At 43.5% G+C, this 26,421-nt stretch overlaps 2 protein-coding genes across 8 annotated transcripts in view; one reads left to right on the forward strand and one right to left on the reverse strand.

Annotated features, from left to right (window-relative positions):
- Positions 1-654: 654 nt before the first annotated feature.
- RNF6 (ring finger protein 6) lies at positions 655-11,948 on the reverse strand. 5 transcript variants are annotated; one of them, XM_079973660.1, is made up of 5 exons: positions 11,570-11,948; positions 7,317-7,467; positions 6,149-6,353; positions 5,112-5,219; positions 655-3,348 (listed from the first exon to the last, which is right to left on the reverse strand). In XM_079973660.1, exons 1-5 carry the CDS (start codon positions 11,728-11,730, stop codon positions 1,706-1,708), a joined length of 2,268 nt encoding a protein of 755 aa, XP_079829786.1. In that variant the 5' UTR covers positions 11,731-11,948; the 3' UTR covers positions 655-1,705. The 5 variants fall into 5 exon arrangements, with proteins under 5 accessions (XP_079829786.1, XP_079829787.1, XP_079829788.1 ...); XM_079973661.1 differs by having other exon boundaries at positions 11,590-11,944; XM_079973662.1 differs by lacking the exon at positions 11,570-11,948 and adding an exon at positions 8,497-8,616.
- A 277-nt stretch (positions 11,949-12,225) lies between these two features.
- Positions 12,226-26,421, forward strand: part of CDK8 (cyclin dependent kinase 8) — a 42,331-nt gene continuing 28,135 nt past the window's right edge. The window contains exon 1 of one of the 3 annotated variants that reach the window (XM_079973920.1): positions 12,226-12,247. Coding sequence is in view for 2 of the 3 variants with exons in the window: in XM_079973919.1 (XP_079830045.1) it covers positions 12,635-12,768 (134 nt within the window). In the remaining variant the exon portion in view is untranslated. The other 2 variants (XM_079973919.1, XM_079973918.1) reach the window with 2 other exon arrangements.

Consider the following 26,421-nt stretch of genomic DNA (forward strand, 5'->3'; position numbering starts at 1 on the left):
TAAGAGAGAATTCCCCAGTTTAACTATGCGTACTTTCTTTTCTCTCCTGAATCTTCAGCTTCATTGGATGTCAGTCAGTTCTAGTGTTATGCAGAGAGATAATTTCCCCCCTTGTGCTCTTTCTCTGAGCCATGCATCATTTTATACACTTCCATCATGTCACCTCTTAGCTGTCTTACTTGCACCAGAAGAGGAGGAGGGTAAGTTCCAGTTGTTCCATGAGTGCAATGCTTTAGGGAACACTGCACAAGTTCATGCAACTCATATTTCTTCCCCGACTCCTCTGAAAGACTTCTTTACAAGATCCAAGAGACCTATCCAACATCATGGGATGTGTATTACATCTTTGCAATGAGGAAGGGAGAAGTTCTGTTGTGTGCTGAATGACTTCTGCAAGCACGCCGTTATTTAGCTGGATCAAACCATGTCTCTCTACAAGTGTGCACATTTGCATGTGTTACTAAGTATTCATGTAAATTTTTAAGAAATGGAAGCACTGTTCCTTATACTGCCTACTACAACCTAGGTCCAATGAACTGGAATGGTTTGAGGGTTACAGCTAAAGAAAAGAGGCATTGCAGACTCCATTTTTAAAAGAGGAAATTTTCCTTCTCACTCAGCTTTTAAAAGATACGCAAATAAGTCACACATCTGTTTTGTTCTTGCACTTTTATTATTTTGTCAGGTATTGGTATAAGCTTTAAGGTCCAAGTATACAGCTTCTTTTGCATTTTTGTAGTAAGCATACATCTTTCCCTTAACAAGTGATGGCATCTGATTCTCAGAAAACTCTCCACGGTCCAAAATTACATGTTCCATTACATGTGCAGAAGAGACTGTCTTACAACAAAATGATAAAATGTACAAAAACGAAACATAAATTGTGCTTGCTGCTTGCAAGTTACTTATCCATGGCACTCTCCCACCATCAAATTAAAAAAAAAGTTTTCGAAAAAAAACTAATTGGAATGTGCTTAAATGTCTGTTGAGTAACCTAAACATACAGTTTCTGTATCCGTTAAGCAATGTTCTGAGGTCAACGTAGAACTGGCGAACATAAATTAATAGTTCTCTAATGTAATCGCATGGCTAAACAAACATTCTGTATAAGTCAGTCCTTTGAAGCAAATTTCAGTCGACCTGAAGAACCACATCCACTGTAAAGGTTAATGGGCAACAGTAAGCCATGTATAAAACATGCAAAAACTGCCTATAAAATTAATAAAACCAAATGGGCAGGGTATTCTATAAAAATATCCACTGCATATTTAAATCAAAACACTTACTCTATTTAAAGTACCTCCTGCCAGATGCCCAGGTTTCCAGTTACTTTTGCAACATAAAAAAGGATCGCTCATAGAGCAAATGGTTAACAAAAGATTATTTCAACAACTTCACAAAAACTGAAATCTCAATAAAAATCATACTGTTAACACAAACAATTACAGTTCTATATTACAGAAGTGCTTTATATAAGGGAATATTTTAGAAAAATATAATTGCATGAGGCCTATTCGATCGATCTTCACCCTTACACTTGCCTTTTAAGAAGAGAAGTTCACTGCCACATGTAGCGAGGTCACTTCCAAATTTTAACCTTGTTTTACACACTCACTCCTCATATTCAAAGTTAGTAAAATACCACCAGGCTCCCAATGGAGTACACAGATTCAAAAATTTGAGGAATTATCCACTGTCTGTAATGTTAAGCTACTACAGGTTGTCGACAAATTGGGCAAGTGGAATTCTCAGAAAGCCAGCGATCAATACAGTGAAAATGGAACTCATGCATACATGGCAACTGCCTTAGCTTGTTTCCTGAAACATATTCATTAATGCAAACACTACAGGTCTTGCTTATTTCACCCTCTTCTGCATCGGGATGCCCATAATTGCGAGTAGAAAGATTGTCAATTTGTTCTTTGGTTAACCCCCTCAAATGGTCACTCGTACTTTCATCTAATAAAAGGTAAGGTACAAGACGAAGGATGGGAAGTGTTCCACTTTCAACAAAACTGTTTGCATCTTGAAACTGTCTGTTACCTTGAGCTTCATTACTTTGATTGTAGTGTTGGGTCACATTGGTTTCTCCATGCCATTCTCTGCTACCTTGTTCAGCCGGCCTGCTTCGAAGAGAAGCTTCACTGAACTCACCAATGCTGCTTAGAGTGTGCACGTTAAACAGCTCTGACTGCGTGTCTGCCGAGTGCTGACCACTCCTCTGAGCTTCGGAATCTGACTCTGTGCCCATTAAGGAGCTTAGCTCTCCAAATCCAGTCATAATTTGCCGTAGAATTGATCTAAGAGCCGCCGATGAAGATTCCCCGAGCCCAATTTCAGATATCCTACGAAGGGGTATCCGTATGGTGCTAACATAAGTCCGTATGCCCGCATGTTCAGATCGTGAAACGGTCTGACGAAAACCCTCCCTATCGCTTTCGAAACTGACTGCGTTGTCTGCCGTGCCTGCTCTCGAACGAGTTCTAGTAGCAATGCTGTCTTGATCTCTATTTTCTCCAGTACGAATTCTTCTCACCTGAAGGTCTAATGTAATAATAGGATGTCTTCTAGGTGCAGTTGTGGGTCTGGTAGATTCCTCCTCTTCCAATGTTATGCCCAGTGTTGGCACTTGGTCCCCACCTTGCTCAGGAGGCGGCTGGGCTGTTTGCGCCTGGCCAGACCTTCTGTGGATTTGCTGTGCATTCATACGTTGCCTTCTTTCCAAATGGGACTGAAACTGACTACTGAATGTTGATCTTAGTCTTAAAACTTCTGGCCTTTGCCTTGCATTCCTCCGGGTTCTAGCTCTCCTTCTGTGAACAGTCACTGACGAGACTCTGTGAATTCTCCTTTGCCTAATAATGTTGTGTTCATTGTCATCTAAGACGTTGTTGTGTGCTGCAAGGCCTGCTGAGCTTCTGTTTCTGAGTCTGCCAGGGAATAACTGAGTTGCTACTTCAGCATTTTGTGTCACTGAGCCACTAATGTTGCCAGCCCTTGATGAGGCAACTGCACGACCAACAGTCTCTCTCAATGTCCTGCTCCTTGTTCGGCTGGCTATGGGACTCTCTTCTATCAGAGACCTGTTCTCTACCTGCCTTCCATTGGGATCACCAAGAAGGTAGCCGTTCAATTCTTCCCCAGGAGCGTCAACACTGTTATGTTCGTGATTTATATTTATTTCGAGACTAAACCGAAATTCCCCGCTACTCGGGTTTGCTCGGCTTACAGCCCTCCAAGTCTGGTTCCCACTCTGTCCACTATGGCTGGAATTTCCTGTACGGTGGAATGTGCTCAGCCACTCTAGCAGCGAGCTGTTTGTTGAATTTCCCCCAACAGTTTCTGCATCTGTAAGTAGTTTTTTTTAAAAAAGAAAGAAGACATTTTTCATGACTCGCTTCACTTAGACAAAGCAGCTAACTGCAATTGTCACGTGACACCTGGAATACATGACAGTCAGTCATATGATCATCTATCACCTATCACATACAGAGCTCTCATTCTGCTTCCCTTACAAATGCTATGAAATCTAAAAGCCAACCACCCAGTACAGAGGTCAACTATGTTTGAAGAGTTATATTCTTTGCTTCTTAAAGATGTCAATCAAAAGCCTAATCTGATGCACTAGTCTCCCCACAACTTCTCGTGTATCTAAGAGCTGTGTACAACCTCTATATCTACCCTTCATGTAAAAAAATAACTGTCTCCCATCCCGAATCTATAGTCCCCACTCAATTATTTTCTGCTTCTGCTAGCCTAGAAATTTGAGGCATACATAATTATCTTTCATAGCTTTGATGCTACAATTTAGACCCAGCAAACAAGCCACATAATTTATATCTAGCTGTTTGTGTGTGCAGGCACCTGTATACACAACTGTGCACATGTCAGTCATATTGTGTACTATTTGGACACGTGATCTTAGTAACGTGCAAATGAGCACTTTTAGAAATTCCAAATAAGCAGAATTCTTTTAAAGTTTTATGTTAGTGGGATTTCACCTACTACTTTCTAGGTTCAAAACCCCGAGGAGCATAACTGAATATAGTAGGTGAAATTGGGGGGGAGGGGGGGAATCATATGTGCAAGCCATGCCTTGACAAAAACAGGGAAGTCCAAGTTGTCCTGGTGGTATCTGGTACAAATAAATGTACAAGTTACAAGTGGGGAAGCCATTAAAATTGATAGGAAAACTGTGTGGAAGGTCATAGGAGAGGAGAGTAGTATCTGGAGTTAGCAGCCCACAGCAGAGGAAGAAAGGAAATTGCTTCTCTATTCTCTCCTCACCCATCTCTCTCTGTCCTCCTCATTGCTAGGGTCTAGAGTGCTATTTCCTGCCTACCAGAACAGCCAAAAATAAGAAAGCAAGGTGAGAAAGCACCAAATACAGGAAAGGTTTTCAGGTGCAAAGAAGAATGTTGTGAGTCCAGCCTGTTTCAATTTGAATTCTTCTTCAGGGGCACTCTTAAGAACAACCAATTTTGGTCTTATTATCAGAATTATTTTGCAACCAAGTTGGGTGTAAAGGCTGAAACTGGTTGTGCCTAAAACAAGGTATACTAACTCTGCGCGTTCTAGTTTCATCTAATACTGCAGGTGGAAAATGTTTTCATATAATGACAGCAAAAGGCCACAGATTACATCTTGAATAAGTAGCCAAAAATATTTGCACTACTCAGCAGAAGTATAGCGCCTTTGTGCCTTTCACTTCTCAGCAATCAATCCTTTCACAGGATTAAACAACATCTTGATACAAAAAGCAGAGATATCTTTACTCGCCATAAGTCTGATTTCCTGCAGGTCTCTTTCCTTGTCCTTATATTAAACACTGCCCTTACCTTTCTGCGAAGTGCACTATATGCAGCCACAGAGCACAGACTCTCTTGCCTAGAAATCCTGCTCTAGTTTTCCTTAACTCCCATGCAGCAGCTGTGCACAATGAAAATACTACCCTTTCTCCAGCTGTTTACCTTCCTTTCCTTGGACAAGGTCATTGCTATAGGGTTTGTTGGCTGCTGATTTTAACAAATACTAATTTTGCTAAGGTATCTAAAGAGCCCGCACCTGCCAGAAGTTAATCAAGAGATTACTATATTAAAAAAACAGCTTACCTCCGACAGTACCTCCTTCCCAGTCTCTATTTTCTCTGTCAGAATGTGATGCCAAATGCTCCTTTGCACCTAGCAAACGTTGCTGCAGCTCATTTGCTGTTATTTCTCCTGAAACAGATAGCAATATGACCAGTTTATTTATTGGTTCAGATACTGGTTGAAGACCTAGAAGCAAACAGAGCAGCTATTCAACATAGGAGTTAACCTGGCATGACCAGACTACAGAAGCAGAATTATAAGCATGCACTAGACACAAGGTTCTGCATTTTGACAATGCAGTTTTGATATAGCAATCCAAAACACTGGCTGGGAGTAACATCCAAAGCCCTGCCACTTGTGCTGGCCAGAGCAGATGGTGGCAGTGGTGGTTTTCTAAACATTTTTGCTGCTATAGTTTCAGGCTGACACAGTAGAGGGACCCTGATTAGGCCCTTCTTTAGGAAGTGGCCTGGCTTTGGATTCAGCAGATCCATTGCTGGCCCTTCTCTGCCACTATAATATATCTTTTTTGGGCCTTTACAATGGTTTTCACAGGCAGCAGTATGCACTCCACCACACTTTCAGCAATTGGGCTGGGGGGTTTGGCTGCAGTGGTGACCCCATGCACCAATAAAGCCCAGTAGTGGGGCACCTCTTCCTCTAAACCCATTTAACAGCGCATATCAGGGGTTTGGATTGCTGTGCCTAGCACTGACCAAAATGTAATGATTCTAGAATCAAGTTTAAGAAACTGAAATCTAATATTTTGTGTTTCCTCTGTTTTGCATGAACCTAGACTTCACTGCGAGCTAAAAGATGAAAAAACAAAGACCTAACTTGCAATGCACATTTTAAAAAAGAATTTCTATGTTTTCAAAGCACATGAGGAACAAATTCTACATAATTATGTTTATCTACCCATTGCTTCATACCAAGTTTATTATACAGTTTCAAAATGGTGGATTAAAAAAGCTGTATTCAATTTGTACTATGTTAACAGTAAAGCTGTATTAAATGTAAGAATTCTATTAGATTTTGAGTACCGGAAGTCGTCTCACCTGGAGTCCCCAAAAGGTTGTGATCTCTCATTAACCTGTAGTCTTCATCACTGAGCTCATTAATAAACTGGTAATAGGCTTCCTCTCTATTAAGGCGTTCCTGTTGCCACTGTCGCTCATCTTCACCACTGTGGCTTTGAGATGTGGTCTGCCCACCATCTTCCCCTGAGTAAGAACTAGAGCAGTCCATTCTGGGAACACCAGACTGTTGTAAAATGGAAAGAAAAATAGAGGAAGTTATCTGGGCTGTGTGTTCCAAAATTGTTGGTGTGTTTGATTTGGCTCTTATATGTGTACTCAATATCATATACCATTATTTACTGTAGTCAATTCCTGGCTGCTAGGATGGCTGAGGTTGCAATTCAATGCACATTAAGTGTGGAGTCAGTTCTACTGAACACAATGTAACTTACTTCCAAATAGAAAAGTATTGGATCAGCTTGTAAGTTTGGGTTTAAATCTTACTCCAATGCATTTATCTTGTCAGGTTACTACTTCAAGTATCCAAGAGGTTACAGCCACTATGCAACAAGTATTTATGGTACAAATTATGCAGGAAATGGCAGGAAAGAGCATTAAGTTCATCTGGGTCTCTGTCACTAAATATAACATGCAATAGAGTAAATTTAAGCATGCTTCAAATGGAGGCTGGCTAACATACGGTTCTCCAGTGACTGACTTACCTCTTCCAAGCGCCCTTTCGTGCAGATTGGTATCATACATAAACACATACGTACTTTTAAGAACTGTGAAAATCCTACACTAAGCAGTGGCCATCACTTACTCTCAACTACCTAAATAACTGCCCAGAGACAGCAGTTCATTAGCGTGTTAGGAGTAGAGCTGATTACAATGATAGGAGCAAAGCAATATCCTTTATCACAGAGCATATGTTTTGAATGCAGAAGGTCCCAGATTCAATCTGCAGCATCTCCTAGGGAGGACTGGAAGTGACCCCTGTCTGAAATCCTGGAGACCTGCCATCAGTCAGTGTAGACAACACTGAAGTAGATGGGCCAATGATCTGCCTCAGCATTTTGGCAGCTTACCTTTTACTTCCTTATGATGGTTAACACTCAGGCATCTAACAGCAAAATAAAAAAAAAAAAAAATAGTACTAGGGATTTGAATGAAGAATCAACAGTAAGAGTGAAAGAAAAGTTCTCACGTTAAATATTTCCTTTTCCCTCAACCCTGCTAGGAGGTGGAGGTGATACAGATCTCTAGCAAGGTGTGATGTTGAGAATCTTATCAGATAATTCCAGTCTTCATTTTTTTCCAGTGCTCTTTGAACAGGCAGGGTGAATGTTACGCAAATCCTGTATGAGAAGGTAAAAGAAAAGTGTAGAACAATCTATGGTAACAAGCAAAAATTATTGGCTCGGAATTTAATAAATAACCCATCAACTTTCCAACCCCTCCACAGCTGCTTCCCTCTCATAGTGTCTATAGGTCCACTGTCTCTGAAGTCCACTGACTTTAACTGGACAGAGAAACATTCATCAATGGAACATTGTCCAGCAAGAAAGTGCAATGAAAGCATTTGTAACTCTTAAATTTCTGCAAGTCTCGCAATAGTTAAAGGCAAAGAACCCATCATGGAGGGGATATAAGATGGAGGTTCGTCATCCGTAAAGTACAGCACAGCTTTTAAAGGACCTTTCAAACACCTATCCATGAACATGGATATCCTTTTTAAACAATTCCTCATTTACTCCAACTTTGCTACCCCTTTCCTGCATAATATCCTTTATGGATTATGCCCAGCAATGCTGGGCCGTATGTAACCACCGTCCTTCAACCCACCATGGCAAGCCAAACTCGACAGGGTAATGGCATTTAGTCTATTGCACAAAACACGCTCCCACCCCGGCATGGTGGATCTCGGGGCACCTTTCAGACATTTACGGCAGCATAAATTTGAGCTGCTAAGGTGCCACAAAGCTTTTGAATTAAAGCCAGCTCCTCTCCCTCCCCCTCCCCAACACGTCTTTGCCAAGCCTCCCTGGAGCTTTGGCCGGAGGCGCTGAGCTCCTCCCTCCGCCCCGGCCACATTTAAGAGCACTGGGCGGGGGGGGGGGCCGACTCCCAGCCAGCTACCTGCTGGAAAGACGCTCCGGGGTCCGCCCCGGTTCCCGAGCAGCACCCACCGGAGCCCGTTAGGCCGGGGCCCGGGCTAGGGTATAACGGCCGGTTGCTGGGAGACCAGGGTAAGCCTAGGCAGCGGCGCCCACACAAACCCCTCTTCGCCCCCAGCAGCTATGAGGAAAGTATCCTCCCACAGATTGCTCCCCGTAATAAAAACGCGCCCCCGCCCGCCCGCCCCGCCCTTCCTCGGCAGCGGCTACCAGCAACAAACCGACAACCCGGCCAACTGCAAGGCACCGAGGTGCACCGGCAACAGCGGGCCGCCGGCTGCTGGTGCCTCGGCTCACAGTTCCGCCAAGAAACGCGCAGGCGCGGGATCACGCCTCTCCCCCGCCCACTCCATGCGGCGCGAGAGCGCATCCCATGGGAAACGAGCTGGCGCAGGCGGCTGCCCCATCCCCGGGTGGCTTCTCCGGGGCGCAGGAAAGCTGCGTGGCCGGCAGTGCCGTCCGAGTACGTCAGGAAGAGCGACCAAAGGGGAAAGCGGGTCGGGTGAGCAAGTTCTGGGGGTCCGAGCGACGCAGGAGGGCGTGTTGGGACCGACCATTGGGGACTCTGGGGCCAACGAGCTGCTGAGCCCTCTCTCTGGGCGGGGCGCAGCAGCAAGGGCAACTGAAGCATAGGCTGCTACAGGGCACGATCGTATCCAGCGCTTCACCCAAATAGAGAGCGTCGAGTGTAAAGAATAGGTAGTCAGTGTGTTGCCCTCCAGATGTTGCTGGACTCCCAACTCCCAACATCTCCAGCCAGTCATGGATACTGCGGGATTTAGTCCAAACGCATCTGGAAGGCGCCCGGTTTCTCAGCACAGAGTAATCCACAGGAGTGGCTGCAGGTGTGGCAGGAGTGGTTATATGCAAGTTGTGCCAGCTCCAGAGAGGAGCTGTTGCCTTTCTGTCTCTCTCTTGGGAAGTACAGCAGACAGCATTGGGTCTACACATAGAAAGCTGCCAGTCAGAATACACAGTACTGAACTAGACTCAGTATAAAGTATCTTTCTACACTCCCAAGACAAGCTCCTTAGGAAAAAAATATGCATTGGCTACCATCCCCAATAGGTAGGCCTGGAAACTTTTGAGATGAAAAAGATGAGATGTGCTGATAAATATTTGATGGTTTTCTGCTTTTTAATGGAACTCCAAAACCTGCCATGAGATGGCCTGCCTCACTGCACCCATTATACAGTGGGCTTATATATAACCAAAGTTAAAGAGAATTTGCAGCAAAACTGATGTAAAGGATTCACACACTTTGCTACCACAAAATGCATCTGCGGGATTTTGTGTGTGTGTGTGTGCATTATGCCTTCCAGGTCACATACAGTCAGACACATGTGCACACTGATAATTTTTCATCATTCCTGATGACAGATACAAAATGAAAGCCATAGTAACCTATTTACCCCAGCAATCTGCCTATGAACAGTATAGAATTAGAAAGCTGCCTGCTGGACAAGAGGAATTCACATGTGCACATATATAGGTGTTCTATAGGAGACTATGGGGACAGTGGAGGGAAATTCACTCTGAAACACATTCACCTGTCCTTCAATCTGATGTCAAATAACTGTGGGTGGTATCCAACTAACTTGTTCCATCAGTGCAAGAAAATTTGCTTGTGCAACCGAACTTTCCCTCTTCTCCCTATGTGCCCCACAAATATGTTGTGGGGGTTTCCATAACCCTCTGGAGCAAATTTGGGAATGGTGCTAGACATGTGATTAAGGCGGGGGAGTTCTGCTGCACAAACAGAAATGCTTGTGTTGATGGAATGAGTTAGTTGGATGATGCCCCATGGATTTAGGCCTAAGGAAGCTCCTAGTTCTCACTTTCTTCCAACTGATATCAACCTCTGAACAGCAACACTATGCAGACCTATGTAATGTATAGGACCCATTGAACTCAGTGGGACTAACTTTTCAATAAACATGCAAAGAAATAGATTGTGAGACTCTTCCTGGTTCACATCTTCCTGGTCTTGGGCAGTGAATTCCAGTAATAGTCATTTTATAGAATTATGCATAGTCTCCTGCCTCACAGTTTGTTTCCACAAACCAAAAAATATCTTACTTGGGCATCAAGATTTTAATTCCACAATTGTATATTCTCGAATGTAATCAATTATGCTGCTTTAGTCTAAGCAATTGTCCCCTCCACTTCACAACCTATTACTATTCTTTCATCAAACTCAATTTGCTCTGCAACCAGCTTTCACAAAGCCATTACTGTAACTTCTCTTCAAAACAATCAAAACAATTCCCTCTCCCCCAACCTCATACAGTAATAGATCATGTGAAACAGTATTAGGGCATTAGAAGAGAATGCATAGTTGAAACCATTTTGGGCATAGTTGTTTTATTCTCTCAGGTTCACATTGGATTAATTACTAGAAACTTAGTCTGCAGAAAAATAAAACTGGTTGCTCTCCCTCTCCACTTCACAAAACCACCCTTTGCTTGGAAAATTCATATAAATAGGCTAAAGAGGGCAGCAGATTTCAAATAATGGTGAATTTGCTGCAGTGGTATGTTAAATTGATACAAATTTAATCTGAGCACTGTTCCAATCTACTAAAATAATAAAGGACAATGACTCAATTGTAGGCTGTTGAAATGATATGCTTACTGAAAAGCCCTGTAACACTTTTCTAAATGCAATAATCAATTATGAAAAGATCTATATTGAAGTATTGTGTACAGTAAATTCATTTTATGGTGTGAACTGTTCTGCATGGCAGAAGTGCCATTTTGATGGGTGGGGGACAATATTCACTACAAGGTTCAAGGCCTGCTACTTAGCTACATTCAGCTGCAGACTGAGAAGAGGGTCTGAAGCTCAGTGGAGCAGCATAGATTTTCATGCAAAAGATCTCACTTTCCACCCGACTTTTAGGGGAAGACTGCATACATGCAGTCTTGCTATAACGCTTGCTTTCTCATGCAAAGTAGGTCGGCAATGGCCTTAAACTGTCTCTGGGTGGAGCTAGGAGTCCACCATTACTATCCTGTCCACGTTTAGGAGGGATAATAAAGCTCTGCCTCCGTCAACGCCAAGGGGGACCCAACTCCCATCAGCCGCAGGGAGGAAGAGTTCGGTCACGGGTTCGCCACAACCGGCTCTGCGCCGCCCCAGAGCAGCCCTGGGAGGGTCAGGGCTTTGCTGCCTTTCCCCACTCCACACATTACGTCTTCCGGTTTAAAAACACTATCATTTCAGCAACACGAAGCAACCCCGGGACATAATAACGCTATGAAATAAAGGCTGTCAGGTCAACCTTGGAAAATGTTTCTGCACCTGCTGGTGTAGTCTCATATGTGCTGCATTTAGTAGTTCTCCTTCAAGGCATCTCCTTTTTGCCGCCCGTCCGCACTCCAGAGCCAACTCCAACCTTTCCTTCCTTCCTCCCCAAAACGCGTTTCCTTGGAGATGGCGCATCAATCGCGAACCCCGAGGACTTAAATTCCTATCACGCGCCAAGCCCACATCCGGTGACCCGCCTGACTACAACCCCCAGCATGCAACGCTGCATCCACCGCCGTCAAACCCCGGGTTCCAAGCACGACCCGAAGACTCTAATTCCCATCACGCGCCAAGCCCACATCCGGGGACCCTCTGACTACAACTCCCGACATGCCCGTTTATCGCGCAGGCCGCCTTATGTGGGCGTCCCACTTTGGTCTCTATTCGCTACACCTGCCCAAGCCTTTCGGCTGGTGGCCGCCGAGGCGCGGTGCATGCCGGGGCAAGGGAACTGAGGTGAGGAGACGTGCGAAGAGGGGGCGTGGCCTGAGAGCCGGTTGGATTCCACGTGGTGCGCTTTCTAGTACCGAGAGAGATACCAAAGGAAAGGGGCGGAGAACGTTGGGGAGGGGGGGGGGGAGAGCGCGCGCGTAGGTTTTGCGACGCTCTTGTTTTGCAGCAGCGTGGTCAGGCGCGGCTGCCGTATTCCGAGGTGCGAGATACCGGCTGTGTGTTATTCTGTGTGTGTGTGTGTGTGTGTGTGGTGCGCGCGCGCGAGCCACTCGCCTGTTGGGTTCTTCAGGCGGCTGAGGGAAGCGGCCGCCACAGCAGCAACCGCCGCCTCCCCACACAAGGCACCGGCTCCGGCTCGCGCCTGGTCCCCGCGCACGCGGCAGCCGCCCTCCCCCTCCCTCGCCTCCTTCACCTGGATGGTCCGCGTCGCGGCGGCGGGGCCTCCTCCTCCTCCTCCTCCCTCACCCTCTCCCTCTCCTCCTCCTCCCTGGTGCCTGTGGCGGCGGCGGCGGCGGGCGGGGGCTCCTCACGGCCGGGTGTCGTCTGAGGAGGCGGCAGCGGCGGCGGCGGCGGGTGCGAGCGCTGAATGAAGATGGACTATGACTTCAAGGTGAAGCTGACCGGGGAGCGCGAGCGCGTGGAGGACCTCTTCGAGTACGAGGGCTGCAAGGTGGGCAGGGGCACCTACGGGCACGTCTACAAGGCCAAGCGGAAAGACGGGTGAGTGGACGGGCGAGCGGCTCCCATATACGCACAGAGAAACAGAGCCCGAATTCAGTGCTGCAGTGACCGTAACGCGAAAGGGAAACCCGGGAATGCCGCTGCAACGGAGCGTCAAACGGTGCAGCCCATTTAGCTTGGGGTGGACTCCGGGCGGGTGGGCAGTTTGCCATGATGGTCGCCTCAGCCCACGGAGGGGGTGTCTCTGCTTCTTCCCTTCCCCCGCCCCGGTCCCTGCCTTCCGTTTCCCTCGAATGCCTTTCTTCCCTTTCTTTTCTCCCCCCCACCCCCCTCCGCGGTCTTTTCCCTCCTCCTCGGAGCCGCCCCTGAGGGCTTTCCCGTCTGCCACGCTGTCTGCCTTTGCTGAGAGCGCGCTCCGGGTGGATGGGGGGCTGCGTGAAACTCTTTCCCCTCCCCGGCGCCGCCTTGGCTTTTGTGAGGAGGAGATCCCACTTGGGCAGTTCCCTAAAAGTCTGTTCACTGCAAGCGTGTCCGCCTTGTGCTGGCGTGTGTTTAAAGAGCCTTACGACGCCCTAAGGGCTAACAGGTTCATATGCGGATTTTTTTGGGACTGGAGCCCTTTTTTATATATATACGGTATAAAGACAATGAGGAATGCTGTAGTCCCTGGAAGCTCATGCCACAGCGACTCTGTTAGCTTGTAGGGTAGAGTAAGGGCACATGTGTGGCCCTCCAAATGTTGTGAACCTTTCCAATGGTCGGGGATTGTGGGAACTGTAGTGCCCCACTATCACTAGGGTGTCACAAGACTGCTCTTTCTATCTAGGTCCTAGGAAATATAGGAAGCTGCTTTATGCCATATTAGACTATTTCATATGTATTGTTAGCTCTGACTGGTGACATCTCTCCAGGCTCTCTGGCAGAGAAATGTGTTTTCCATCAGCTGATGCTTTTTAAAACTGGAGATGCCACGGACCTGAGTGCAACTGCAAGAAAGGCACAGGCTCTGCCATTGAGCTCTAGTTTTTACTTGTAAGAAAGTCCCATCTTCACTCCTACCCCCTGGCAACTCCTGCTGCATCTCTGTGCATACACCATGTGTTTTGTATTACTGTACTTCCCATTTCTTTTCTAATTATCTTCCTCTTCTTTTTGCCTCCTTAATCCCTTCTTCCTTCCCTATCTTTTTGTCTGCCACCTCATGTTTCATTACTAATTGCTTCTTTGTCCCTCATACTCCATTTATTTATCTATTTTTCAGTGTGATTGGTCCCAGCACAGTTTAATCACTTATTGGTCCCATCTCAGTTTAATCACTTAAGAAATAGTTATCACCTAGTCCTAGAGGCTTTTTGTCTTCCCCTCTCACCACTTTAGAATTGCTTTCCCACATGCAAGAAGGCACGAGGCACTGATATTCTAATAATCAGACTAGGTGAAGTCTAAAATGTGGCAAGGGGTAACTGATCCTTCAATAATCTTAGAACATAATCTGTCTCTTCCTGCTTATCTTTGTGGAGTTATGTCTGTGGCTTTCTCCTAAACAATGCCTCTTGTCTCTCATTCCCCAATTAGCACATTCTTGAGTTTATACCTGGCCGTCTCAGTAACTGTGGTTTTTATTACTAGTGGGGTTTTTTTTAGCAGTTCTCATCTTATACCTTACAAAACATCCTATTATATTAGATACAATAAGTGACAGCCAGCATGCATCCAGCTGTAAAAATCCTCTTGTGTAATCTTTTGAAACAGAGATCTCTCAGTTAAATAAATTGCTCTACTTGTAGCAGACCCACCCGGTTTCTGTTTTTTTTGCCAACCTGCATTTGATTTTCATTACTTAATAGCTTGTCACCATTTTGTACTTCCTTGCTGACTGCTTTTGTGAAGGATACATACCAATCATCATAGAGGGATTGGTGATTTTTTCTTTTGAAATACATCTTTTACCCTTTTCTTAGTAGAGCTGTGAGGAAAAGAAATTGAATTGGAGTTAGCTTCCCACAGTTAACAAGAGATAACTTATTAATTTTAACGTAAGTTGCATTACCTAGCCTAGCATTTTTGTAGCCATAAGAACCTGTAGTCTGCATTTCTTATTACTTCTGGGCATTTTATATTCTAAATATTTATGAATTGTGGAATCTTTAACAACAGATTTATCCTGCAGCTCCAGCTTCATTTCTCTTATGCTGGTTATGGGTGATGCACTTTAATGAGCTTTCTATAGTAACAAGTGATACCTTAGTATTTCCAGGGTAAATGCAATTTGCACATGACTGTAGCATGTTGGAATCTGGGGAGGTTTTCATGTGTGGTGGTCACTCACTATGCATAAGGATGCATGTAGTTGCATGTGGAAAGGGGTATTTTAAGGTTCCACATGCTGATACCATGCTTCCCAAATTGGACCTGAAGCCATTTTGGTGGCTTTGAAGTAGGTAGCTATTTATGAACTTCACAGCCAAAGTCTGGATGTAGGGCATGTTCATCCACTTTCTTTATTTTAAAAATACATTGCAGTGGTACCTCTGGATGTGAACGGGATCCATTCCGGAGCCCCGTTTGCATCCTGAAGTGAATGCAACCCTGTGCATGCGTGGGTCACGATTTGCCACTTCCGCGCGTGATTCATTTTGAGCGCGAGCGGTGAAACCTGGAAGTAACGCGCTCCGTTACTTCCGGGTCGCTGCGGAGTACAACCCGAAAATGTTCATCCCGAAGCTACTTCAACCTGAGGTATGACTGTATTAGAAAATTTTGAGGCTTGCCTATTAAACCTCCCTATTCCAAGTATGTAGGTAAGACTTTAAAATTAGTATTTGGAAGACACGACTGTTTCTTTTGTGTCAAAGAATCTTTCCATGGCAAGTCAGCAGAACTATTTAAACCTTAATTTGATTATTTATAAACCCAACTTGCTTTCTGATTATTTACACATGAGTATATGCAATGTGTAGAGCATTTCTGTAAATGACATTCACAGGAGCATATTGACTTTGGAACAAACTTGGTTTCCCCCTCCCCCCATCTGTGATTCTCTGGGTGGCTATCTGTCATGTATGATTTAGTTGAGATTCCTGCATTGCAGGGGGCTGGACTAGTTGACCCTTAGGGTTCCTTCCGGCTCAACAGTTATGTGATTCTGTGAAAGGCAATTATGCCTTTGTATGTGCCACCATACATAAAATAACTTGCTATTCTATATTACACGTTTGTGCAAATTACTCTAATGATGTAAATCTTGATAAAAACTGACACTGACGTGTTCAAATACTAAAAGTATTTACAGTTCTTGAGGGCAAACCTGTTGCTGCTCAGACAGCTTACCCTTTAAAGGTCAACAGTGTCATCCAATAGTGATTGTCCATTGGTGGAAATTAATGGAAGGCATCAGTCAGCAGAAGTGGAAAGGAGGCAGTTTTAGTGATCCTTACCAATCTAAGTTGAGGTCTTTCAGGGGTTCAGCATCTCCTTGAAACTCACAATGATCAGTAAAATGCTTTGAAACAATCTTCTGTTGTGAATAATTAAAAATTACACCTCAATCCTATGTGCTACCTGGTATTAGTTTCTATGGGAATAATAAATTTTTAAGTTCAGTTCAATATTATTCTAAACTTAATAGCTTTCAGATTGTTTTAAAAACTGTAGGTAACTTGCAGCTTACATACATTTAACTTGTATGCAATCAGCTTTATGTACTCATCAAAATAAAAATAAATCAATAAAAGGGGACAGAAAGTGGGCAGGCACCTGGGAAAAAAGACTTTGGCAATCCCACCAGCCATTGAACCCAGTGTGTTTTGACTATATGTGATTTTGGCATAACTGCCGCATAACTTAAAAGTCGCTTGTAATTTAAATGTAGCTAGTGTTCTATCTATGAATGTTGAATTATGTCTTTAGGTTACTCTAGTGGTGCTCTTTTTACTTGCCAGTTTCAATGTGCAAAAAATATCCAATATAATGCGGTTGTGTTTTTTTATATGATGTGCATATTAGATTTTTGAAAGTGTTCTCCAGTTCAATCAAAATAAAAAGGGATCCTCATAACTACAAAAGCAACTTCTTAGTTATTTTAAGTGCAGAATCCATGACCAATAGCTTTGTATGCTAATACAGCTCTTGCAAGGGAAGTAGGTCAGGTAAGTTGTGTTTTGCTGTGTGTCATTTGCAACCCTTTTGAAACATCTCCCATATTTTTATTCACATAGTGTTGCTCCAAAAAAGCTGCTTTCCCCCAGGAACACTCTACTCCAACACCCAGCTCTATGCATTCACCTGATGGTGGCTTTTCCTGCCATAGCAGTCTTGAGGGCAGTATCTTGAGTTATTTTACATTTTAACAATTATCCCATCTTGCTATACAGTCTAGACCACTGATTAACAGTGATAGAAAATGAATAAAAAAGTAAACATAAGACAAACATTTAAAGGAGCAGGATCAATAGCTAGCAAGTCTCGCAGCAGTTCTCAACCTGTGGGTCCCCAGATGTTGTTGGACTACAACTCCCAGCATCCCTGAGCTCTGGCCTTGCTAGCTAGGGGTGATGGGAGTTGTAGTTCAACAACATCTGGGGACCCACAGGTTGAGAAAGGCTGCAAGGCAATACTTTATCATTTTTTTTTAAAAAAAACTCTCTGAAATACCTGTAGTCCCCTAAAGCCAAGCAGTTAAGATACCAAGTGGCCCTCTTTTAGAAAGGATTTCCTTGAGTGAGGAGTACTTTTGCTTATATAACCACTCACCACACCTTGGATATCAAGGGAACACATAACAGGATATGATGCTGAACTAAGTGAATGGGAGTTTCTGTGGGAGGAGATGAACCCTTAAGGTACAATAATGTTTAGAGTCAAAGCTAGCTCTCTGAATGGAAACCAAATAAGAGTCAGTGGAGATGAGGCAGTATAGTGGAATGCTGTGCTCCTTGCCACAGACTTCAGTTTATAGTTTTGACAGATGCATTTGAATCATTTAGGTTTCCAAATGCTCTTCAGAGACAAACACATCACAGTATTCTAATATGGATGTTTTAAAAGCATTAGTGACACATGTTTTTTTGTCTAGGAGACGGAGGGTGCAATTGGCATACTAGCCAAAGCTGGTATAAAGTGTTCTTAGCCAATGTTAATTCTTGGAGATCCAGGAATGGTACCTGATCTAGAAGCGCTCCCAAGCTGCGGACCTGATTCTTAAGGGATTCTTAAGGGATAGCAGTGTGAACCCATTCAAAGCAGGTTCTGTGACTATCTTAGGATCATGTAAGATGGCTTTGAGTGCACACAACTGACAATCTGATATAGTTGTCATTGCAACAAATTTGTTGCTTTGTAGTTGGTTTAGTTGTTATATGAATGGACAGTGTATTCTGATACCTCCAGTTCTTAAGTTATTGAGAATGGGGAAGTAAGGAGGGGGCCTTTTTAAAGTCATGTACCCTCTGAACTTTAGTTGAGTCATGACACAACACCAACAGCCTTCTAAAACACTTGGTGAGTGTTCTCCCTTGCTGCCACCCCCCAGTAACATGAACACTGATTACCTGGTCATCCAGTCTTGACAGTTTAACTTCAGATGGTTCAGAGAAGAAAAATCCCAAGACACACAAAAACTTGATATAGTTCATAAGCACTTCTTTTACTGTATTTTTAAATAGCCAGTGCAATATTAAGAATTGAGTGGCTAGAAATAAAACATACTCATCACACATCCTTGGGTCTGTCTCCCTGGGGTAAAACCATCTGTTTATTTACACTTCCTCCTCCTTGGTTTTTAACTGCTTAGCAGATCTATTTAGCAGATCCATCACCTGTGACATCTAGCAGTTTAAGCCCAAACATTACACATTTTATTGACTCAGACCATTTGTCCATCTAGCCCTTTACAACAGTGGCTCTCCAATATCTTTCCTAGAGCTGCTGCCTGAGGCATTTTAGGTACATATGCCAGAGATTGAACCTGGGACCTTGTATTTAAAACGGAGTTACTTGTGCTTTAAAACAGTCACAAAAACTGAGCTTCATATAGGGGTTTTGACTTAAACATATAAATTTTATAAAGCTGATAAGGAATGAAATGATCAATGACTTTGAACTATTAAATCACATGTACACAACTAATTGCATATCTGAAATAAGAGTGTGCATAAGGTACTTCCAGAATTTTAGCTACAAACCAGTTATATAGAAGTCAGGGCCAAACCAGGCAAGACAGAATTTCCAGCTTTTCAAAGGAAAATAGCAGTTGTAGAGGGCAGGGACTGATCAAGACTGAGATCACAAGTGGGGGCAAAGGGCTAAATTCTCCCTACCCTGTACCACACTAGTTTATTGATCCAGATCAGGGTCCCTGCACTGCTAATTACTTTAAGAAGCCATTAATGCAGTTGCTTATTCTGTGAATGGTGACTTGCCTGGTTTGGCCCTCAGTCTTATTAAATGACCTATTATCTTTCATACGGAATTTTCAAAATTCCAGATCATTATCTTATGCAGCATCTGTGAAAATGGTCATGATTAGGAACTTTAGAGTACAGTCATACCTCATGTTATGTTTGCTTCATGTTACGTTTTTTCAGGTTGCATCCCACGACGACTCGAAAGTACCGGAAAGGGTTACTTCCGGGTTTCACCGCTCGCGCATGCGCAGACGCGCAAAATGACGTCACGCACATGCGCGGAAGCAGCGAATCGCAACACGCACATGCGCGGAAGCAGCGAATCGCAACACGCGCGTGCAGGTTGCATTCCTTTCATGTTGCGAACGGGCCTCCAGAATGGATCCCGTTCGTGACCAGAGGTACCACTGTAATGTTCTTTTTTATTTAGATGAAGGACCCATCAAGCTTGTCACTGTATCCAGGAGGATCTAGTTTCAGATAATTGTATGATGCAGATGTGTTTTTAATATTTTGAAGCATTTCGTGGTAAGAGAATATACATTCTTATTTCTATCAACCTTAATATTGCTCAAGCAAAATTGGAATTGCTAGGTTCTGTTTACTAGCCTGATTTCAGGCACTGTCTTCAGTGTTTTTCAAGGCATGTTTTCATGATAGGTGAAGTTTGGTTTGCAATGCAGCAGGTGTACTCTGACCATAATACTATCGCCATTAATAGAACTTAATATCCTTTAAAGCCTTCTAGTCCTTTTGATCCTGTTTATGTTGTTGACTGTCACCAGCACTTTGGCAGTAAGTAAGCTTAACAGTTTGGTTGTGTGCAGCAAATAATTCCCTCTTGCTTATTTTAGGTTCCCTGCATGTTATGCTCTCTCGTACAGAGCACCATGCAACACACTAAATAAATGGTCTTTACCATTCTGTGTACTGGCCACAATCCTATTTTCCTCCATTCTATGCTAAATGGTTCCCTTTCTCTTTCATACAGTTGATCTTATCTCCTCTTACTTTGTGTCTGCCTTTTATTATGCAGTGTGTATGATAAATGATTGCTTTTTTAAGGCTTAAAATTAAGCTTGAATAGAAGCAAATTAAACCTACATGTATTGGGTCAGGCCTGGTATCAGTGGCCGACAGCCAGGTTGGGCATTGGTTGAGGGTCCCAGGTCTCAGAAGGGCCTTCCTGCCAGGCCCAGGTGACCTGCTGAGGCACTGCTTGGCTTTCAAACCGTGCTTGCATCCACAACAGCCAGCTAGCTGCCTGGCCCCCTCAGCTGCTTTGCCTGAGCTCTGAGAAGGGGTCAAGGGGTTCCTTCTCAGAGCCAGAAATTCTGGGCGATGCTTGTGCTGCAACTGTGGTTTGCCATGACTGCTAGAAAGACCAGAGGGGGAATTTAAATTAATTGCTGAGGCAAACCCTAGCAGTGGCACAGGTATTCTCCTGGTCACCTCACCCAGAATGGCTCACTGTCACTAAAGAAGAAACCCTTTGGGTCCTTTCTCAAGAGTCAAGTGCTGAGGAGGTGGCAAAGAAGCTATCCACATTGCTGCTGCTTACTGCACCAGTGAATTCTCTTTCTTTAAGTAAAATGGGTGTAGGCAGAGAGCAGGAAGAATAGGCAGTAGCAGGGTGAAAGAGTATGCTGCAGAAAGAAGGATGGAGGCATTGGCCATCTGAAGCCTGGTGCTATCCCTGTTTTGGGTGTTATCCGGCTTTAGCCATAAACAGAGCAGACCCACTGAAATCAGTGAACTTAAGTAGTTTAAGTCCATTGATTTCAGTAGGTCTACAGGGTATGGCATACTTGGACAGTACCTATTCTCTCTTGAAAACGGAAAGATCAACAGTTTGCATAGTTCTCAAACTATGAATATTTGTGTTCTCTAAACAAAGACAGTCTTTGTCTTATGCACATGAACTGCTATGTCCAGTAACCACCAGCTGTGTCTAAGCAGTAAAGAGATGAGAGCTGGGAGTTGAAAAAAGAGGAAAAATGTATTTCTGGGAACTCAGAATTGTTGCAAATGTGACAATTATGTAGCAGTTAATAAATATCAAGATTTTTTTCAAGCGCAGGTGCAAGTCTTTCTCAATAATATCCTCCCTTTTTGTTTAATATTTACATAAATGAGGTCATCTGTTAACTTAAACATGAACTTTCCTCTCTAGACTTGTATGGCTTTCAGGTTCTGATTTTGTCTTGCAGGGCAATTCCAGAAAGTGGTGCTGAGAAATGCATACAGGATTTCATGTTGTCTTTTCCATTGTGTGCTTTTTAACATTTACATGAAACTAATAGATACGGTTTGAAGTGCAGTGTTCAAGACAATAGATTACGAAAAATAAGAACATTAAACTTTAAGTGCAGTTATGAGTTAGCACCTACCTTGATCAAAATGCCATGCAGATTAGTTGCACTCTCTAGTTCTTGAGAGTTTCATTGCATTCTTCTATGTTAAATAAATTGCTTGTTGGAGCATTAGCCAGTAACCTCTATCACAGTGAAGATGTCAGTTTAGTTGCAAAAAATCAAGTCTTGCTAACAATCACTCAGTCATGTTTTAGTGCAACAGTTGAGAATCTCTACCCCACAAGCCTAATGAGGCCAAACAGACCTCCCCATTTGGTCCACAGCATAGTTTGGCTAAACCACACCCATCTGACTTATCACCTGATGTCATATGATGTTGGGCACATGGCGGGTAAGGTCATGGGGGCTAAATTGAAAACAAATTATTGAGATAAATAATTGAGTCTAAATTGTGTCCTTAGTTATTTCTCTTCTGATGCTTGTGGAAGTGGTTGTATTTGAATTTGACAACTTTTTTCTGGAGTTCTTGATTTTTCCTTTTGAAATTGAATCACCTGACATCATACGATGTAATGTTACTGACAACTGGTGGGCTGCCCTTCCTACCTGACAAAGTGACAAGTAGTGGTGCTGTGGCTCTGGCCCACTGGCTGAATCCAGTTCCCCACCCTTGGTTTAGTGCTGTGTAGGCAAGTCTCAGAGAGCCAGAAATAAGTGTTAGGTTTGTGTGTTTCTCTCCCCTGTTCCTGCTCCCACATGACTTTTAGGCAGACTTTTGCTTCCTTCTCAAAGACTCCTAAGTAAGTCATGGAGTAAGGAGTAAGAGGATGTCCACTTATTGATTTGGAACTAGGTAAGAAACAGGAAACAAAGAGTAGAAATACATTGGTACCTTGGGTTACATAACGCTTCAGGTTACAGACTCCACTAACCCAGAAATAGTACCTCGGGTTAAGAACTTTGCTTCAGGATGAGAACAGAAATCGTGTTCCGGCGGCAGCAGGAGGCCCCATTATCTAAAGTGGTGCTTCAGGTTCAGAACAGTTTTAGGCTAAGAACGGACCTCCTGAACGAATTAAGACCTTAACCCGAGGTACCACTGTAAATGGACGGGATGTAGAATGTAGAGTCCCCTAGTTTTTAGTATTGGGACCTTTGTTTTTTAACTTGTTCATAAATGATTTAGCCTTGGTGTGAACAGTAACATAGCAAAATTTGCCAATGATACCCAATTGTTCAAAGTGGTTTAAGCAAAAAGCCGTTGTGAAAAGCTTCAACAGGTTCTCTCAAAACTGAGTGAATCGGCAATAAAATGGCAAATGCAATTCAGTGTAAACAAGTATAAAATAATACATATTGTGGCAAAAGCTTTATTCCACACATACACTTATGTGGTCTGAACTGGTGATGACTGACTAGGAAGGAAACCCTGTGGTTGTAATGGATGGCTAGATGCTACAACCTTTCTTCATAGAAGAAACCTTTCCCAACTCTACAATATCCTTTTTGAGGTGAGATGATCAGAACTATGTACAATTTTAGTCTGGAGTAAAAGCGAGTGGGACGCAGGTGGCGCTGTGGGTTAAAGCCTCAGCGCCTAGGGCTTGCCGATCGAAAGGTCGGCGGTTCGAATCCCTGCGGCGGGGTGCGCTCCTGCTGCTCGGTCCCAGCGCCTGCCAACCTAGCAGTTCGAAAGCACCTCCGGGTGCAAGTAGATAAATAGGGACCGCTTACCAGCGGGAAGGTAAACGGCGTTTCCGTGTGCGGCTCTGGCTCTGGCTCTGGCCAGAGCAGCGATGTCACGCTGGCCACGTGACCCGGAAGTGTCTCCGGACAGCGCTGGCCCCTGGCCTCTTAAGTGAGATGGGTGCACAACCCCAGAGTCTGTCAAGACTGGCCCGTACGGGCAGGGGTACCTTTACCTTTTACCTTAAAAGCGAGTAGGAGGTGACATGATATAAGTTTATCAAATTCTGATTGTTTTGGAGAAAGTAGTCCAAGAAAAGTTTGGCTCATTGTGCTAGAACTCATGGACTTCTAGTGAACATAGGAACCAAGACATCTACAAGCGAATTAAAAGAAAGAAGGCAGTTTTAGAAGGCCAATATTCTGTTTCTCACCATCCATTTGGGGGAAGAATGAAGAATCACAAGTCCTAGCTTATATTATTTAAGAGCAGCTACAACAGACCTAGATTAATTAAGCAAAGACCAGAAAATAAACACCAGGGGTTTTATTGATCTTGTACATTTAAATCTTTCACTTCTTCCAAGAAGCTCAGGGTGTTGTATATGCTTTTCCCATCATACCCCATCATACGCTCTTTAAAATTAAATTTAAAATTCAGAATCCCACCCAGGAAATTATAATTATTAATATTAATAAATATACATTTATATCTCTCATTTCTTGCAACCTGGAACCCAAGGTGGCATACATGAGGCATCAGTCTCTTGAGGCACTGATCATATAGACACCTCCTTAACTTCAGCAACACTAGAGTTCTCCTGTGCTTTCAGGCTGTGCTCTGGGACCTGGTTATTTTTGTTCAAAATCAGAAATTTCAGGTGTGGTTTCAGGTTCTGTAGTGCCTTTTGTCAAACTGAGTAAAGAAGCTTAATGTGACACTTCTGTGGCTTTTCTGTTCTGTCAGAAAAATGCACTGCGAGACGGCCCTATTTCTGATCTCATTTCTCAATAAGGCAGCTTTAAAACCACAGGTGTTTGCTTTGTGTAACAGGCAATGTGGAGGAAGTTACATTTATACCAGAAAGTTAGTATGAAGGCAGATGGGAAAGGTAACAAGCTATGTGACCACATCCTGGGAGAACATCTTTATTTAATGCTGTGATGCAGTATCATCTTGGATTATTGCCTCTTCGTGAGATAGATAATGGTTTTAAGTATTAGATTGTAAAGTGCATGTTTCCTTAATCAAGGCTGATGCAACTTTCTAATTAACATGTATTAGAACATATTGGTAATATCCTGCCAAAGGCAAGAGCTATTATGATGTAGTGGTTACCGTGTGGGAGTCATAAAGTTTACTATGCTTCTAACTGTTGCTCTGTCTCTTGAGCTCAGTTACAGAGCTGCTGTGAGGCTAAGATGGGGAAACCACATACAACACCCTGAGCTTCTTTTAATTCATTTGTAGCTGTCTTGGTTCCAGGAATTAAGGTTGACCATACCAGGTTTAATGTTCCAACAGAATTAAAAACCTGAATGTCTTCCAGTGGCATTAAGTATTATTTCCTCATAGTTGTCCAGATTTTGAGCTGCTAGTCTTCTAAAGTTCTTTGTGTGAAATTTGATATGAAGCCTGCAATCTAGCAACCAGTTTAGAATCCTGGGAATTATGGATTCTGTGATAGGGGAAGAAAAATGAGTTGACAGTCTTTGGGGTTGGAAGTGATCCCAATAACCCAACAAACTGTTTGCGCAGCCTCCTACTATTGTGAACCACCCTGAGATCTGCGGATGAAGGGCAGCATACACATTTAATGAATAATAATACTTTTGCCAGCTAAAGTTTAAAAATGACTATGAATGCAAGCTGTTGCTTAGTCAACAGTGTAGAAGCACCTACTTTGCTTAGTCTACTCAGAGTCTCTACAAAAAGCGACAGTGCGCCTTAAAATTTAGCATGTTTTCTCCTCATGCCAGACACGTAACCATATACTCCCATTGACCATTACTTATACAGTGGTGCCCCGCAAGACGAACGCCTCGCAAGACAGAAAACCCGTTAGACGAAAGGGTTTTCCGTTTTGGAGGTGCTTCGCAAAACGAATTTCCCTATGGGCTTGCTTCGCAGGACGAAAATGTCTTGCGAGTTCCTGCGGGGTTTTTTTTTCCTTCCCCCCCCCCTTTTCCTAAGCCCTAGGCCGCTTATCAGCTGATCCGCTAAAAGCCGCTAAACCGCTAATAGCGCTAATCCGCTAAGCTGTCAATGGGCTTGCTTCGCAAGACGAAAAAACCGCTATACGAAGAGCGAGGCACCACTGTATTTGTCCTCCCAGTACTTCGCTGCTTCTTGAAAATCATGTCCAAGTGCTACAAAACATCAAGTTCAAAATAAAGCGTGAAGGAAATGTTCATATGTTGCTGCCCATTATTCTTCACTTGGCTTCTGTATTCAGAATTACCTATGTTCTCTGCTGTCATGTTAAACAAGCATTTTGTAGCTCCCCGTAAAATATCCTTATAAATACTTCATTGGATAGCATATGCTTAACTGCCTCCCATAGGAACAAATGCAACTTGAATATTTTTAACTTTAGCTTCCTTGGAAACCTGCTGAAATGCACTGTGTAAAGACATTGGGTCAGATCCAGACTTGCTTTTCTGCAAGTGTAAGGTGTCCTTCTGTTTGTGCAGGTATTTCTGATCCAGTGGGGGCTCTTTCTGGAGATAGTGTTTCTGATTTTCCCTGTAGCACCCCGTGTCACCTTCCACACTGTCCTAAAGGGTCCCCCAGCCTTTGGGGGCTAAAAGAAGAAGAGAAAATGAGCATATAACTTCCTGTCCCCAACAAAGTGACTTGTGAGTCACACTCATTAGATTTCTGGATCTAGGCCATATTGGGGTGAAGTTTAAGCATATGCCATAAAATGTGAGCAAAGATGCAACTAAATTTTGCAGAACCAGTTTGTTTTCTTCTGAGGCAATTTAAAGTATGTGTTTATATCTGAGTGACTGGGAATAAATTCATCATTTGATTCCACACCCACCCTGTCTCAGCAATGCAGCAGTGTCTGTTCCCTGGACCCCAGTTAGACAAATTTATCCCATTCTTACCTGGGTTAGTTCCCTTATCAAACTTTGACTTTGTGAAAGCTGTTAAATATCTTAACACTGCAAAAGCTGAATTCCTGGAATGACCTGTGTGGTAGGTGTTCTGTTATGAAACCCAATTTAAATGCTACTCCAGAGAACTATGAAGTCAAAGCACTTAGAAAATGAGAGACTGC

The sequence above is a fragment of the Podarcis cretensis genome, assembly GCF_951804945.1.
Source record: "Podarcis cretensis genome assembly, chromosome: 4".
Classification (NCBI taxonomy): Eukaryota; Metazoa; Chordata; class Lepidosauria; order Squamata; family Lacertidae; genus Podarcis; species Podarcis cretensis.